Here is a 12,896-nt window from a genome sequence, read left to right as displayed (position 1 = left end):
GACGACCTAACATAATAAATATGGACATCATGTAAGGAAGGAATAGTTCGTGAATTTCCAAGAACGTCATTTTAATTTTTCAGTTACTGATGTGGAACGAATTGTACTTCACATAGGAGACGAGTAAGCTGTGCATGCTTGACAAACTTATTTTAAATGACCAATTACTTCTGGTGAACAACTTGTTCATCGCGCAGGAACTACTAGTTTATAAACCACACACACACAAGCTTCATTTAAAACCGCCAGTAGCTCCTATTGAATAAACTTTTTATTCAGGAAAAAACTTGTAAAAGCTCATAGCTGATAAAAAAATCTGGAATCCTTGTAACCTTGTAACAATTTCATATCATCATTGAACATAAACTCTCATAACTCTCATACCGCAGAAAACTAGCAGGTCGTGTAAGTGGCTTATTAGACAAGAATTGACGTCAACTTATTCAAGAAAATAGAAATAATACAGTATAATAATAATGGATCTTATGGGTGATTAATTATATAAAATTCATCTCAAAAAACATTTAAGAACTTTACGACGAAAAATGATGCCGTTTCTCAACTTGTTACTATTAGATTTTAATGATGTAAAAATGAACAGAAAGAAGAGACATAAAACAGGTTCGTTGAAGAAAAAATTTACTTTTTATTTCAAACAAGTGGCAATGTGAAGAAAATATGTGTACTGTTTGCTGTATACCGTGTTTGCAAACAACTTGAAGACAAATCCAAAGAACTGGACGATTAATTACGCTGCTCTTTACTTTCTACAGTTGTAATTTTTACCACCAGGGGCATCTTTTCCCTAGTGACACTAGTTTGTACCTCAGTTAATACAATATCTGTATCTGTCGAAGTTTAAATGCTCCTTTGCCTTAACATCAGGTAACGATAAAATACGCTGATAATCCAAAATACATTTTTGATTTTCCATATGTATTACGTCACAACTTACCCGTTCTTTGTTAGTTGTTCTCACGGTCTCTAGTGTTTGTGCTACAAAAGCAGCCACGGTTGTCCCAATCTCAATAGATATTTTACAAATTGGTCCTTCATAGCTACAAAAAAATATGATCAACCGTTAATAGTTTCGTGTATACGCATCACATTCAGAAGGCACTTTACGTCATAACTATCATGTGATAATAATATCTGTTGACATATTTAAACTTTATACTGTAGCCCTGTAGTGCTCAATAGCCTATGTCATATTATTTTCTAATAACGGTTATACCTTGTATGATTCTATAAGGGTCAACACGCTTAAGTATTGGCATTACTATTTTTCATGAACATTTTACTAGATTTAACATTAAGGTTCTGTCAGATTAATAAATAAAACTATACTAAGAAACTTCATTAAGACTTGAAGTAAATGAAAACACCTTTTCAATAAATATATACTTGTTTGTTCAGACTAAACATTTTACTGCTTTCCTGTGTGACTTACTGATGACATTCTATTATTTCTGAATATGTATAAACAGCCGAAATAACGATTTATTTTGAAAGAGCTTTTCAAAAAAGCATTAGATTGTTATACTTATGAGCTATTTTTTAGTATTTACTTTAAGTACAGTTTATTTGTTTAAGGGACATTTGTCAGCAGGTGTTAACTCCAGGAGAAACGATCTATAATTATTCGGACTATTATTCCGTTCTTTATTATGTGTATTATTTTCAAAACGTTTCGACCAGTGAATAATGCATAATTATATCATTAGTAATACTAACACCTCTTCTCAATCATTCTGCAAAACTAAAACAATCTATACTTATAAAAAAAAAGTGTTTGTTTGTCTGCGAACTACTCAGTGGTCTTTGTACCAACCTCAACCAAACCTGTTAGGACGGTACATCGGACCAAAGGTCGTGCCATAGGGTAGATATTATCCGACCCCACCTAACCTGGGCCACGCCCACATAAAGAATATGTTTGCTTAGTTAATGAACAATTTTTATTCCTAACATTTTTTATTTTGAGTTCTTTCTTGATTTAATTTGAGTTTTTCTCGGAATATTTTGAGTTCCTTCATAAAAAATGTCATTTTTGCCCAGAAATTTCAAATTTACTTTAAACCTGGATCAACTCTTCGTAACATACTTTCACGTTCAAAACAAATCATGGATCATCTGATAACTAAGGGATGGATGGAGGAAACCTTGGGTAGCTGTGGAGAATCGTTTATATTGGAGAAGCGAGGAGACATTCAGGACAATGTCTTAAGGATCATTATGGTACAGTTCACGTTATAAATACAATTCACCTATTATTCGACATGGTATTGATAGTGGACACTATATTGTCTGGAATAGCTGTAAAACCATTGACAAAGACAACAACTAAAAAACAAGACGAACTAAGGAAGCTATATACATTGAAAGCAGAAAACCAGTCTTCAACAGAGGTCCAGATTTAGAGATTAATGTCTATTGGATCAATTACTCAGAAATCAACCAATCAGATTTAAGCAATCTTATCCAATCACATCTCTGGACCTAAGTAACAATTAGGTTTATTTTGTATCTACATGCTATACACTATACACTTCAAAGCCCTCTAGCTCAGTCGCATTTCTCTGTTTTCAATGAAACACACTGAAACAGTAACAGGATCCGACGAAGGTTTACGTTACTGCGTCGCAACGCTGTCGTCATTTATCCGTTTCAATATCAGGCTGTCCATATATAAATATTGTTTGCCAGTTGGTTACTTAAAGTTTATTGTCAACTTCGTTAAAAAAACAAAAAAAAAACAACTGTTACAACAATGTGAAATGTAGGGGCAAACATAGTTTTGAGCGTACTTTTAGTCAGTGCTATAATGACATGCACAGGATTTGATTTCAAGCCAACTACAACTTTCTTCGTAGCAATAATAGCGAAACAAACATATAAAGTTTGCAACAAATTACTACAAGACACGCTAGTTATATTAAAAACACTGACTGGGTCAACTAAAAGTTTTAATTATTATTTTTAAATGAATATTGAAAATATGATTGCATCTTTCACGAAACTTATCTTAAGTCTATTTTCAACAGAACAATTCATTGCAGCAATATACGTCCACCACAAGAACTAATATCAACACTATTTACTTTTTAACTTAAGAACGAGTGATAACATAGCAACCTCTCATAATTGATTACACAATTTAATACGTGTGATTTGCACATTTTCCTTATGAAAAAATAATGTATATATCTGAACAGTAACGTTCTTGAACTTGTCCTAGACATTAATCTTTTTTTCTTCTATCGAATGTTGCTGATTTTGTAATCAAGAAATAAAAGAAACTTAGACCAATTCAGTGATGACAGATGTATACGACTACACGAGTGAAAACCTTGTTTGATAGTTTAGCATAGTATTTGGTTATCAAATTATTTGATAATCTAATATAGTAATGGAGTATCAAAGAGAAGCGTGTTTTATATTATTAACCTTCAGTGATGATAGATTTATACGACTACACACGTGAAGAGTTTGTTCGATAACCTAACATAGTAAATCAGTATTAAAGACAAACGTGTTTTTATTTTTAACTTTCGGTAATGACAAATTTATACAACTTCATACGTAAAGATTTTGTTTGATAATCTAACATAGTAACTGAGTATAAAACGTTACGTTCTGATTAACTATTTTCATTCAGATACTTAGGATATTTACAATTAAGCCTTACCAGCCCTTATATCTAAATTTGGTGAGTATTGCTATAGAAAAACAAAACGTGTAGTGACTTATTCGAAAACGACGCTGTGCTCATGCTTTAATAATGCACTTTTACATGGTTTAAAGCCTTACCAACAATTAAGCCTTACCAACCCTTATATCTAAATTTGGTGAGTATTGCTATAGAAAAGCAAAACGTGTAGTGACTTATTCGAAAACGACGCTGTGCTCATGCTTTAATAATGCACTTTTATATGGTTTGAAGACAGCTAGTACAAATCAAGACGAATTAATGGATTAGTTGTGATAACTTAACACCAAAGCAGATACGTGATTAAAGTATGCAAACTTTTAATTCAGTGACAAAAGGTCACTAAACAGTTTAATCTGAAGTCTGAAATGTGTTCTTTATTGTAAACATAATTCCTGTTCACAAACACACGTACATACACAAGTACACGCATACATACTTACTTAGGTCGGTTTATGTCTTCTCTTGTGAAGCTCTGCAAAGTCTGGGAACAGAGAGAAAACAAAGATTCAATTAAAAGAACCTTCGACGTTATTTCTGTGATAGGTTTATTGATTAATTAAACTAGATATCCTCTTCTCTCGAAAAACTGTTTACTAGTACATAGTTACAGTAAAATAAAACAACTAACGTCACGCTCTGAGCTTGCATACAATAAAAAATTCAAACTTACATAACTCAAACTAAGATTATAAGTCATAACCTAAAGAATTATGTAGTAAAAAACAATGTCTATTTGGGTTAAATCTGGACGTTTATATGGTAGAATACTCAAAATTATTCTGTGGCTCATAGTTTGGTTACAAATACAGTAACAATACAGACTTATACATTTGGTCATATTCTAAATATGGAAACAGTAAAAAACAAAATAAAAAACTCAACTTATACTATGGGTGATAACTTGTACTCAGATGTAGTATCAAGCTACCACTTACTTTCTGGACCATACAGTAAAAAAATGGTGTAACCTATGTTCAGAGTATAGGTGTAGTGAAAAGCTTTAACTCGTGTACCGGGTCATAATCTGAACACAAATGCTGAAAAGAAACTCAAACAACCTGGACACACAGAAGGCTGATTACGTTATATTAAAACAATTTTGAATATGCAATTCAGCAAGTCACTTGATACCCACAACTGATATAAAATCGCGATGGAAGGGCATGTGCTACAGTAATATTTGTATATTACTTAACGTTTCATAGTTGTGTAATGCCCCTGAAAATTTATCGCTTTTAAAATTGGTATGTAACAGCCCTATCTGACGCAAAATATTCATTATAAACTCAGATTATAAAAAAAGTGTTCTGATCAAGGATTTCAGGAATGGTGTGCTTTGGACATGACAGTCTTATGACGGATGCTTTTACAATAGATATTACGCTACAGGGTTGTTGTCAAGATGCATGATCGTCGGATAGAGCCCAATCGGATGTAACGACATGGACTATTAATACATGATGAAGCTCCAAAATCATTTTACTACAATGTACTCAACTTTTGTACGAGTTCAATTTGAAGAGGTGGAGAAGTAGACTCCATTACTAATGGCTTGCTTTGTTACAATGAGTTCAGAATGACGAAGTGGATTTAATTGACTATTGACTTCTTTGTTATACGAGTATTGAAAGAATAACTGGGTTCTGTAACTAACGATCTGCTTTGTTTTACGAGTGCAGAATGAGGAAGCGGGCAGGTTCCGTTACTAACAACTTTTGTTTTACTAGTACAGAATGAGGAAGTGGGCTCTGTTACTAACGGCTTCTTTGTTATACGAATACAAAATTAATAACTGAGTTCCGTAACTAACGACTTGCTTTGTTTTACGAGAACAGAAAGAATTACGTTTTTTTTTTTACTAATGACTTCTTTACTATTGCCTTGTTTTGATGATCGAAGATTTGAATACTGTTACTAACGGCTCGTTTTGTTACAAGTACAGCACGTAAAAGTAGATTCCATTAATATTTATTAACTGTGTTAGTGTTCCAAACCACAGAGGTTATAAGAGATAGTGCCACTAGCAATGGATCTTTACCTGATTTGCTTTATCATACAGATACAGATTCCAACATTCTGCATTCACAGCAGAAGCGATAGTGGCAGCGAGTTCCGACAAAACCTGGACTTTGTTAGGACTTGTGTAAAGGCTTGTAGTAAGGTCCTGTAGCATCTTTCCTTTGTCGGCGTGCACACAAAACTAAAAGAAAAATTCCCCAAATGTTGATCAGCGAATAAATATCATCAACGTATTTAAAATATAGAAAAAAATCAAGCTAAAATGTATTGACGTGTGAAGTGTCATAAAAAGAAAAAAATCAGTGTGAAACAAACTTACCTTCCACCTTGAGAGACTTGTTTTCCTCTGCGTCCGCCCTAAAAATTAAAGTTCATGTTTCATTACCAGTAAAAATTTATTTCCGAAAACTTAGAAAATTCAGATTTTGTTAATATTGCGGGATAAAAAATTACAAATCTATCTTGTTGCTCAGAATGAATGGATATCTTTGTGGTTACATTAATCAGACACTAGAGACATTGAAGAATGGTGCTCCCTCGTGGGACAACGGTTAGTCTACGGACTTACTATGCTAAAACCCGGAGGTTGATTACCCGCGGTGGACACAGCAGATAGCCCAATATAGCTTTGCTCTAAAACAACTGAACTAGGATGGTTACTTTGTAACAAGTAAAAAAACTAACAAAACATATCAATACATTTTTGAATATATTTTTGCGGGGGCCAATTTCAAATTTTAAATAAGTTTCAAATATTTCAGAAGTCTTTAATAACGACTTACGCCCCAAAAACATTAATCTTTTCTTTAATGGACAATACTGGCCTAGAGTAAACTTGAGGATTTAGATTTGAGTTCTTCCTTTATGAACTGTGATATTCATTATTGTCAGATGTATCACGTGGATATGTTGGTTGACACACTCTTGAGTACGTTACTATATCACAATCAAGCGAAATCTATCTAACTGTTTGAGAGATACTCATGTAAAGTTCGTATAAAAATATGTTCATGTTTGGTTTTATTACTGCACGAGTTAATCATTTGATACACTATGTCACATTTACCATGCACATCCGGGTATCGTATTAGATGGTTTTTATGTCACATTTATCCATATATCATATTAAATAGTTTCTGTATTTGGACATAAATGCATAACTTATACGAAGTTTCGAGGTAAGAGAAACAGATATCCTCTGAACACTAATAGCTATATATAGTTTTCATGTATTGATTGTGTTCAGATAATGTACATGACGTTGTTGCACGAGAAAGTAATGCGTCGCAGAAAAGTTCACGTAATTTTTATAGGATTCTTTATAATTTTTTGTGTGAAATTTAACTTGATAGGATTATTTATGAAATTAAGCTTTTCAAAGTTACCTGATTTAAGTTTATAAGAGTAAATGTAAATGTGTGATCTTAACTTTATTCTAATCTCTGTGTTTAAACATAACTTTATGGAAAAGTTTATACAACGTTAATGTAACTTTATGTGATTCTTTGTGCATTTTGTAAAGTATACAACTCCAAGGAATTATTTGTACATTGTTGCGTGAATATAAATTGAATTTTGTGAGGTTTACAACTTTAAGGGATTACTTGTACGTTGTTGTGTGAAATATTTGTTTCATTATTTGTGAAGTTTGTGAGGTTTACAACTTTAAGGGATTACTTGTACGTTGTTGTGTGAAATATTTGTTTCATTATTTGTGAAGTTTAGAACTTTAAGGGCCCGGATTATTTGTACATTTTGTGTGAAACATAAATATACAACTTTAAGGGATTATTTATATATTATTGCGTAAATGATATCGAAGTTCAAAAACACAAAAGGAATAAAATTGCTCAAAAAGTTTCCAAAAGCACCTTGATGTATATAGTGTATTGACTGACCAATCTTTTCGTGAATTATTAATTCGGAGCTTAACACAAACATACGATTCAGTCAAAGAAGTTCTTTTTTTAATTTCATTGTTATTCTTACTTAAAAATCCTGTCTTTAATCGTAACATATCAGACATGAGATAGTTGTTATAAAAAGTTGTTAAAAATATTAAATACATGAAATAGCACTTTCAGTTTCTGTGCTGACTGCACATTACGGTAAGAACTAGATGCAAAATAAAACCGAGCAGAAACAAAAGGAAATCGACATTAAAGTAGCTATATTTTATGAAAATTCTTATCAGTATGCAACGTTTTCATTAAACATTAGATTTTTGTTAATAGTACAAACATATGAGAAATGACACGCTACCATTTACTTCATTCGATGTTGACCTCTTGGAGGTTTTCCGAATATTTCGGATCATCCATTTTTCTAAAAGCTCCGATTCAACATTATTGATGACATAGTCTTCAAGAAAATCTGGATTCTTTTGGAGGAAATGTTCTACTTCTTTCTGATTCAAACCTGCTCGGATAAAGTTTGAGTGCATAGAGCAAACAAAAAACCTTTCAAATTATGATTTTTTTGGTTTGTCTTATAAAAATCACCAAAAATCATAGGCAATGAAACAATAGTACAAGAATGATGAATCTGGAATAAGCATAATGAAATATCAAAAAGCAATTATGAAACTACAAAAAATGATAAAATCCACTATAAAACTAAGATGGAAAATTCAGTAATAAATTTTGGGAAATATTGCAAAATTTGGTATAAAACTGCCGAATAATGGAAAGTCTAGTATAGAGTTACGGAAATATGGACAAATGTAAGCTAAAGCATATTATTTACAATTAATTTAAAACGACATTTAAAATGAATTAACTTGAATCATGAACTTAACTGGAAATATGGTACGTTTGGCATAAGTCACGTTAATGTCAAATTTTAAATTGTTACAGTTAATGGTCCCCAAGTAATCGAGTACTTAATTCCCCAAAAGTCAAATCATAAATCAACGCGATGACGTAAGTTGCGTTGACACGTCATTCCTATTACATTACTTCCAATGCAGTTATCGACCTCGTGCTTATATCATGTTGAATCATAATACAAATCTCCAAAACACTAATAATTCTCAGCAGATTTTAATATGTTTATTTCAACACCGCAAGTGGTTTCTAGTGTTGGTATATTCAGCATTTCATTTGCTTAGTACAATTATTACCTTTTCTGTTCAGGTTATCATGAGATGTGCTCCTCGTCATCCCTCCAGGACTTACACTAAGATGCTTGCTGCCACCTAGGAAAGAAGTAACAGGAGTTAATGACGTATTTACCACACTCTGTGGTCTGTATTCGTTTCATACAGGCGTTTATGGAATTCTAAGTGCATGTGAAATTATTGAACACAAATTACAGTGGCGTAGGAAACGGGGACTCCTCCATTTTTCAATCTGTCCCAGTAAAGATGTATCAAAATTAGAAAAAATATTCTCAGGAAAAGCAGGAGAATGCACAAAATTTAATCTAGAACCCAAGAGCTTCAAGGGCCCTAAGGCGTGTCCAGGACCCGGCCGTAATGGGTGCGCCTGTGGCACACATTTCCTCTACTCGGTTGGTCAAATACAAGACCAGTACCAATGACTCTGACAACGATTGGTTTCAAAGCTATTCGCTGTCAGAAAAATAAAATTATTAATATCATAGATATTATAGATAGAACCGAAACACTTTAAAATCACTGAAGAAGAATCTTATAGATCTGAGGTGTAAGAAGCAAATGGAAAATGGTTGGTCCAAGAAAAAGTATGTAAGGAATGAAAAGTTCAGCATTTTGTCTTACGACAATGCAAAGTGTTTGATAATGTTTACACTTCTGATTTTATCCCTTTTTACACACATGCATATGGGAGGATAAACAAACTTAACAAATGAGGATAATCCCAGTTTTAGGAGTTTTATTTCACCGACTTAAACTCCGATGTGATAATATATTCGTTATTATTTATATGTGTGTTATACCAAGAAACGGAAAGAATCGCAGCTACATGATCACCATAACTATTATTGGTGGTTCGAACACCTGGATTTTCGCTGGTTGAATGAAAGGTTTTGTACGAAAACGTAAGAAACGAAGATTTTATTAACAATGGTAACGATGAAGACAGGAGCAAGTAGTAATGACTGACAGGGCTACTGAATTAAAATAAAAAACGTTCAGGGTGGGTGGTGTTGACAAAATATGACGACAAACTTTTTGAGTTCTAGTTTCGAAACAGGTAAATACATCAAAGGCGTATGTTAATTTATCATCAATTTCTTGCCGTGAATAGAATTTTTTTTTTTAATGAGAGATTTAGAGCCAAAATTACCCTCATATGAAGCAGAGGTACTTCTGGCTTCTTCTGATCCAACTTGTGATTAGTCAGCTATGGATAAAATATGGATTGTGAAAGTAATCCAATGAAATTAACTTCTGCTTTCAAAGAGTCAAGACTTACTTAAAGTTCGCGAGTGTGTGTTTTATTTTTGAACTTTCAGCTTGACAATTTAGCCTAAATTCCATGTAGTTCCGACGTTTTATTTTCGTGAAATATCATTTCGTTTGTATTTGAATACGGTTTTAATTTCAATAAATGTAAACTTTTTAAAGCCTTCTGACACAGAAAATGGTCAATATCATTTCACTTAAATATTATGTAGCAGGTCCACTTTCTCGATCAATCAGTTTCACGATCAACATCCATAGAGTAAATCAGTTTTCTTAACTTGTTCCATTCCTCACTATGTCTTCCTGGGATAAGAGTTGTCTGCTTTAGAAATGGAACTGATTAATGTGCGTTATGGACCTAGCGCGGCCCAATGGTTAAGATGACGGCTAAAGTTTCATGGTTCGCGCAAACAAAATTATAATAATCGATCTGTGTACGTTGAGGTCGTGGGTGCTTTCTAAGAGTGATGGTCAAATCTCACTATTTGGTTTGACAAGAATAGCCCAAGAGTTGGCTGATTTTACAAAATTTACCGATAATCGAATCAGTTACGCTATTACAAGGGTTAACTGTCTGGTTATTCCATCTGTTAGCTTTGTTGTTATAATATAGACTCACAAGATCATCGTATAATATAAGGAATAACGTCAACCTGACAATTTAGTAAAACCAAAGTATTTTATGAAATACTCACTGCTGTTATTCACACGGTGCGATAAAAGCAAGATATTTCATAAGATATGTACTGCTATTATCAACACGACTTAGCAAAATCAAAGTATTTTATAAAATAGCTACAGCTGATTCCTAGCGGCCTAAATATTTCATAAGTAGTTATTCTAGGACGGAAGTTGTCTGCTGCCAGAAAGCACGTTGCAGGAGATGTCACGTGACATCATAGTTCGAATGTTAGTCAATGTTGCTAGGAGACAAAGTTCCATGAAGTGGCACCAGAGGACGTGTTGGTAGGGAGGGTGGCATCATAGTTTCAGAAAGTGGAACTTGAGGTCGTGTTGCTAGGGTCATGACGTCGATGAATTGTGTATTGCTGTACTAACATGTCATCAACGTCTATATTTATAAATAAAACAATTATTTTTATTAACTATATTTTCATGTATTGTGAATAACAATAAATGAGTTCTTGACAAAATATTTAGTTTCCCTCATGTTAAAAGGGACTATATAGTTTTCACTTACATATGACAGTGCTTCTATAGGCGGATAGTGTTTGTATAGGTGGATGGTGTTTCTATAAATGGATAGTTGAGTAAGGTGATGAGCTTAACCCAGGTTGTCTCAACATGTAATTAGGTCATCAACATTGTAGTCTAGAACTAATTATATTTCCCAAAATAATACCCATATAATTATGGTTTTCATTCTGTATGACAGTAAATAGGTTCTTGACCATATGTTTCATTTGACACATGTTCACTGGTATTTTATAGTTTCACTTACATATTATATATGTTTTACAAAGGCTGACAGTGCTTCTATAGGCAGATAGTGTTGCTAAGAATAGTGTTTGTATAGGTGGATGGTGGTAATAAATTTCTATTGGCGGTGCTGTTTCTATAAATGGATAGTTCAATAAAATGATGGGCTTATCCCAGGTTGTCTCAACATGTAATTAGGTCATCAATATTGTAGTCTAGAATTAATTATATTTCCCAAAAAGTTACAAGTAAAACCATTATTTTAACAAGACAACTACTATAGCATAGAGTATTATGAATGTCAGTTTTATTACACATACTATCTTAATTTATCTACTATTTCAACGAGGCAAATACTATATCATAGCCAATAATTTACTTTACATACTTTTACAATTATCTGTCCTGAAAGGATTTCATCATACCTAATGTTTCGTTTATATAATATTGAACAATAGTACACATTTAACATACTAAAAATATTTTTTTGCTTCTACATCTAATTTGCATGCCATAGTTTTGCATTTCCTGACATTTTATATGTAAAACGCTTACCACTAATTTATTTCTATAATTAACATATTGTATAACTTTTACTTGTCCTGAAAAGGACGCTTATTTAAACATTTAAATAATATACATTAATTTCATGTTTAGCTTTATAAACTGATTTGTTTTGCTAAAGTTTAGATTTAAAGAATCTACTTAATAGTTATGTCTAACCATTACTATTGTAGAAAATTATAATCTTACCTTTCTGTAGATATTTTCACAAATCTTTGTTGAGAGCTTGTTTCTTGCTGACTGAAACTAATAAGGGGTGTTGCAAAATAAATCACAATTTTTCTCCCGAAGTAATGACGAACTTGGTAGGACCGCGAATATCATCACTAGTGAGAAAAGGTCATTTTAACATACTCTTGGGTGTTTGACTCTTCAAAGTTAATTTTTTGCAAACACTTTTGAATCATGGTGCTCACTAGAATTCAGGTTCGTGTCGCATGTGCTGCCTCCGGGATGGCTCAAAAACTAGTCGCAGACATGCTTCGAGAATTCAAGTCTTCCAATCGACACATCGCAATGCCAGATTTGAAAAATCCTATTAATGCCTCAACAATTGTTGAACTTGAAAGAGTGGTCCGTGAAAAAGTGGTGGAATGTGGATTTGGAACTCTCCAGAGTTAAATCCCCTCGAAAATGTCGGAACTTTCGTTCAACAATGCACAGAAGAAATGTTGGAAGCTTTGCCTGAATGCGAGAGACACAAACGTGAAACCTTGATTTGTATTCTCACTGATGTGCTTACAGAGACAGCCACAAAAACATACATGTTTGTTG

General features: G+C 33.0%; 1 protein-coding gene across 1 annotated transcript in view; it reads right to left on the bottom strand.

Annotated features, from left to right (window-relative positions):
• LOC106457800 (probable 3',5'-cyclic phosphodiesterase pde-5) overlaps window positions 1-12,896 on the bottom strand; it is an 84,473-nt gene that overhangs the window by 43,167 nt on the left and 28,410 nt on the right. The window contains exons 3-8 of the mRNA XM_022383860.1: window positions 8,853-8,927; window positions 7,994-8,149; window positions 6,051-6,088; window positions 5,751-5,912; window positions 4,153-4,193; window positions 956-1,058 (exon numbers count right to left, since the gene is read on the bottom strand). Of these exons, the coding sequence (XP_022239568.1) occupies window positions 956-1,058; window positions 4,153-4,193; window positions 5,751-5,912; window positions 6,051-6,088; window positions 7,994-8,149; window positions 8,853-8,927 (575 nt within the window). The remainder of the gene's footprint in view (window positions 1-955; window positions 1,059-4,152; window positions 4,194-5,750; window positions 5,913-6,050; window positions 6,089-7,993; window positions 8,150-8,852; window positions 8,928-12,896) is intronic.

The sequence above is a fragment of the Limulus polyphemus genome, unplaced genomic scaffold (genome assembly GCF_000517525.1).
Source record: "Limulus polyphemus unplaced genomic scaffold, Limulus_polyphemus-2.1.2 Scaffold375, whole genome shotgun sequence".
Classification (NCBI taxonomy): Eukaryota; Metazoa; Arthropoda; class Merostomata; order Xiphosura; family Limulidae; genus Limulus; species Limulus polyphemus.
Note: the sequence above shows the minus strand (reverse complement) of the source record. Positions and strands in the feature narration are given on the sequence as shown.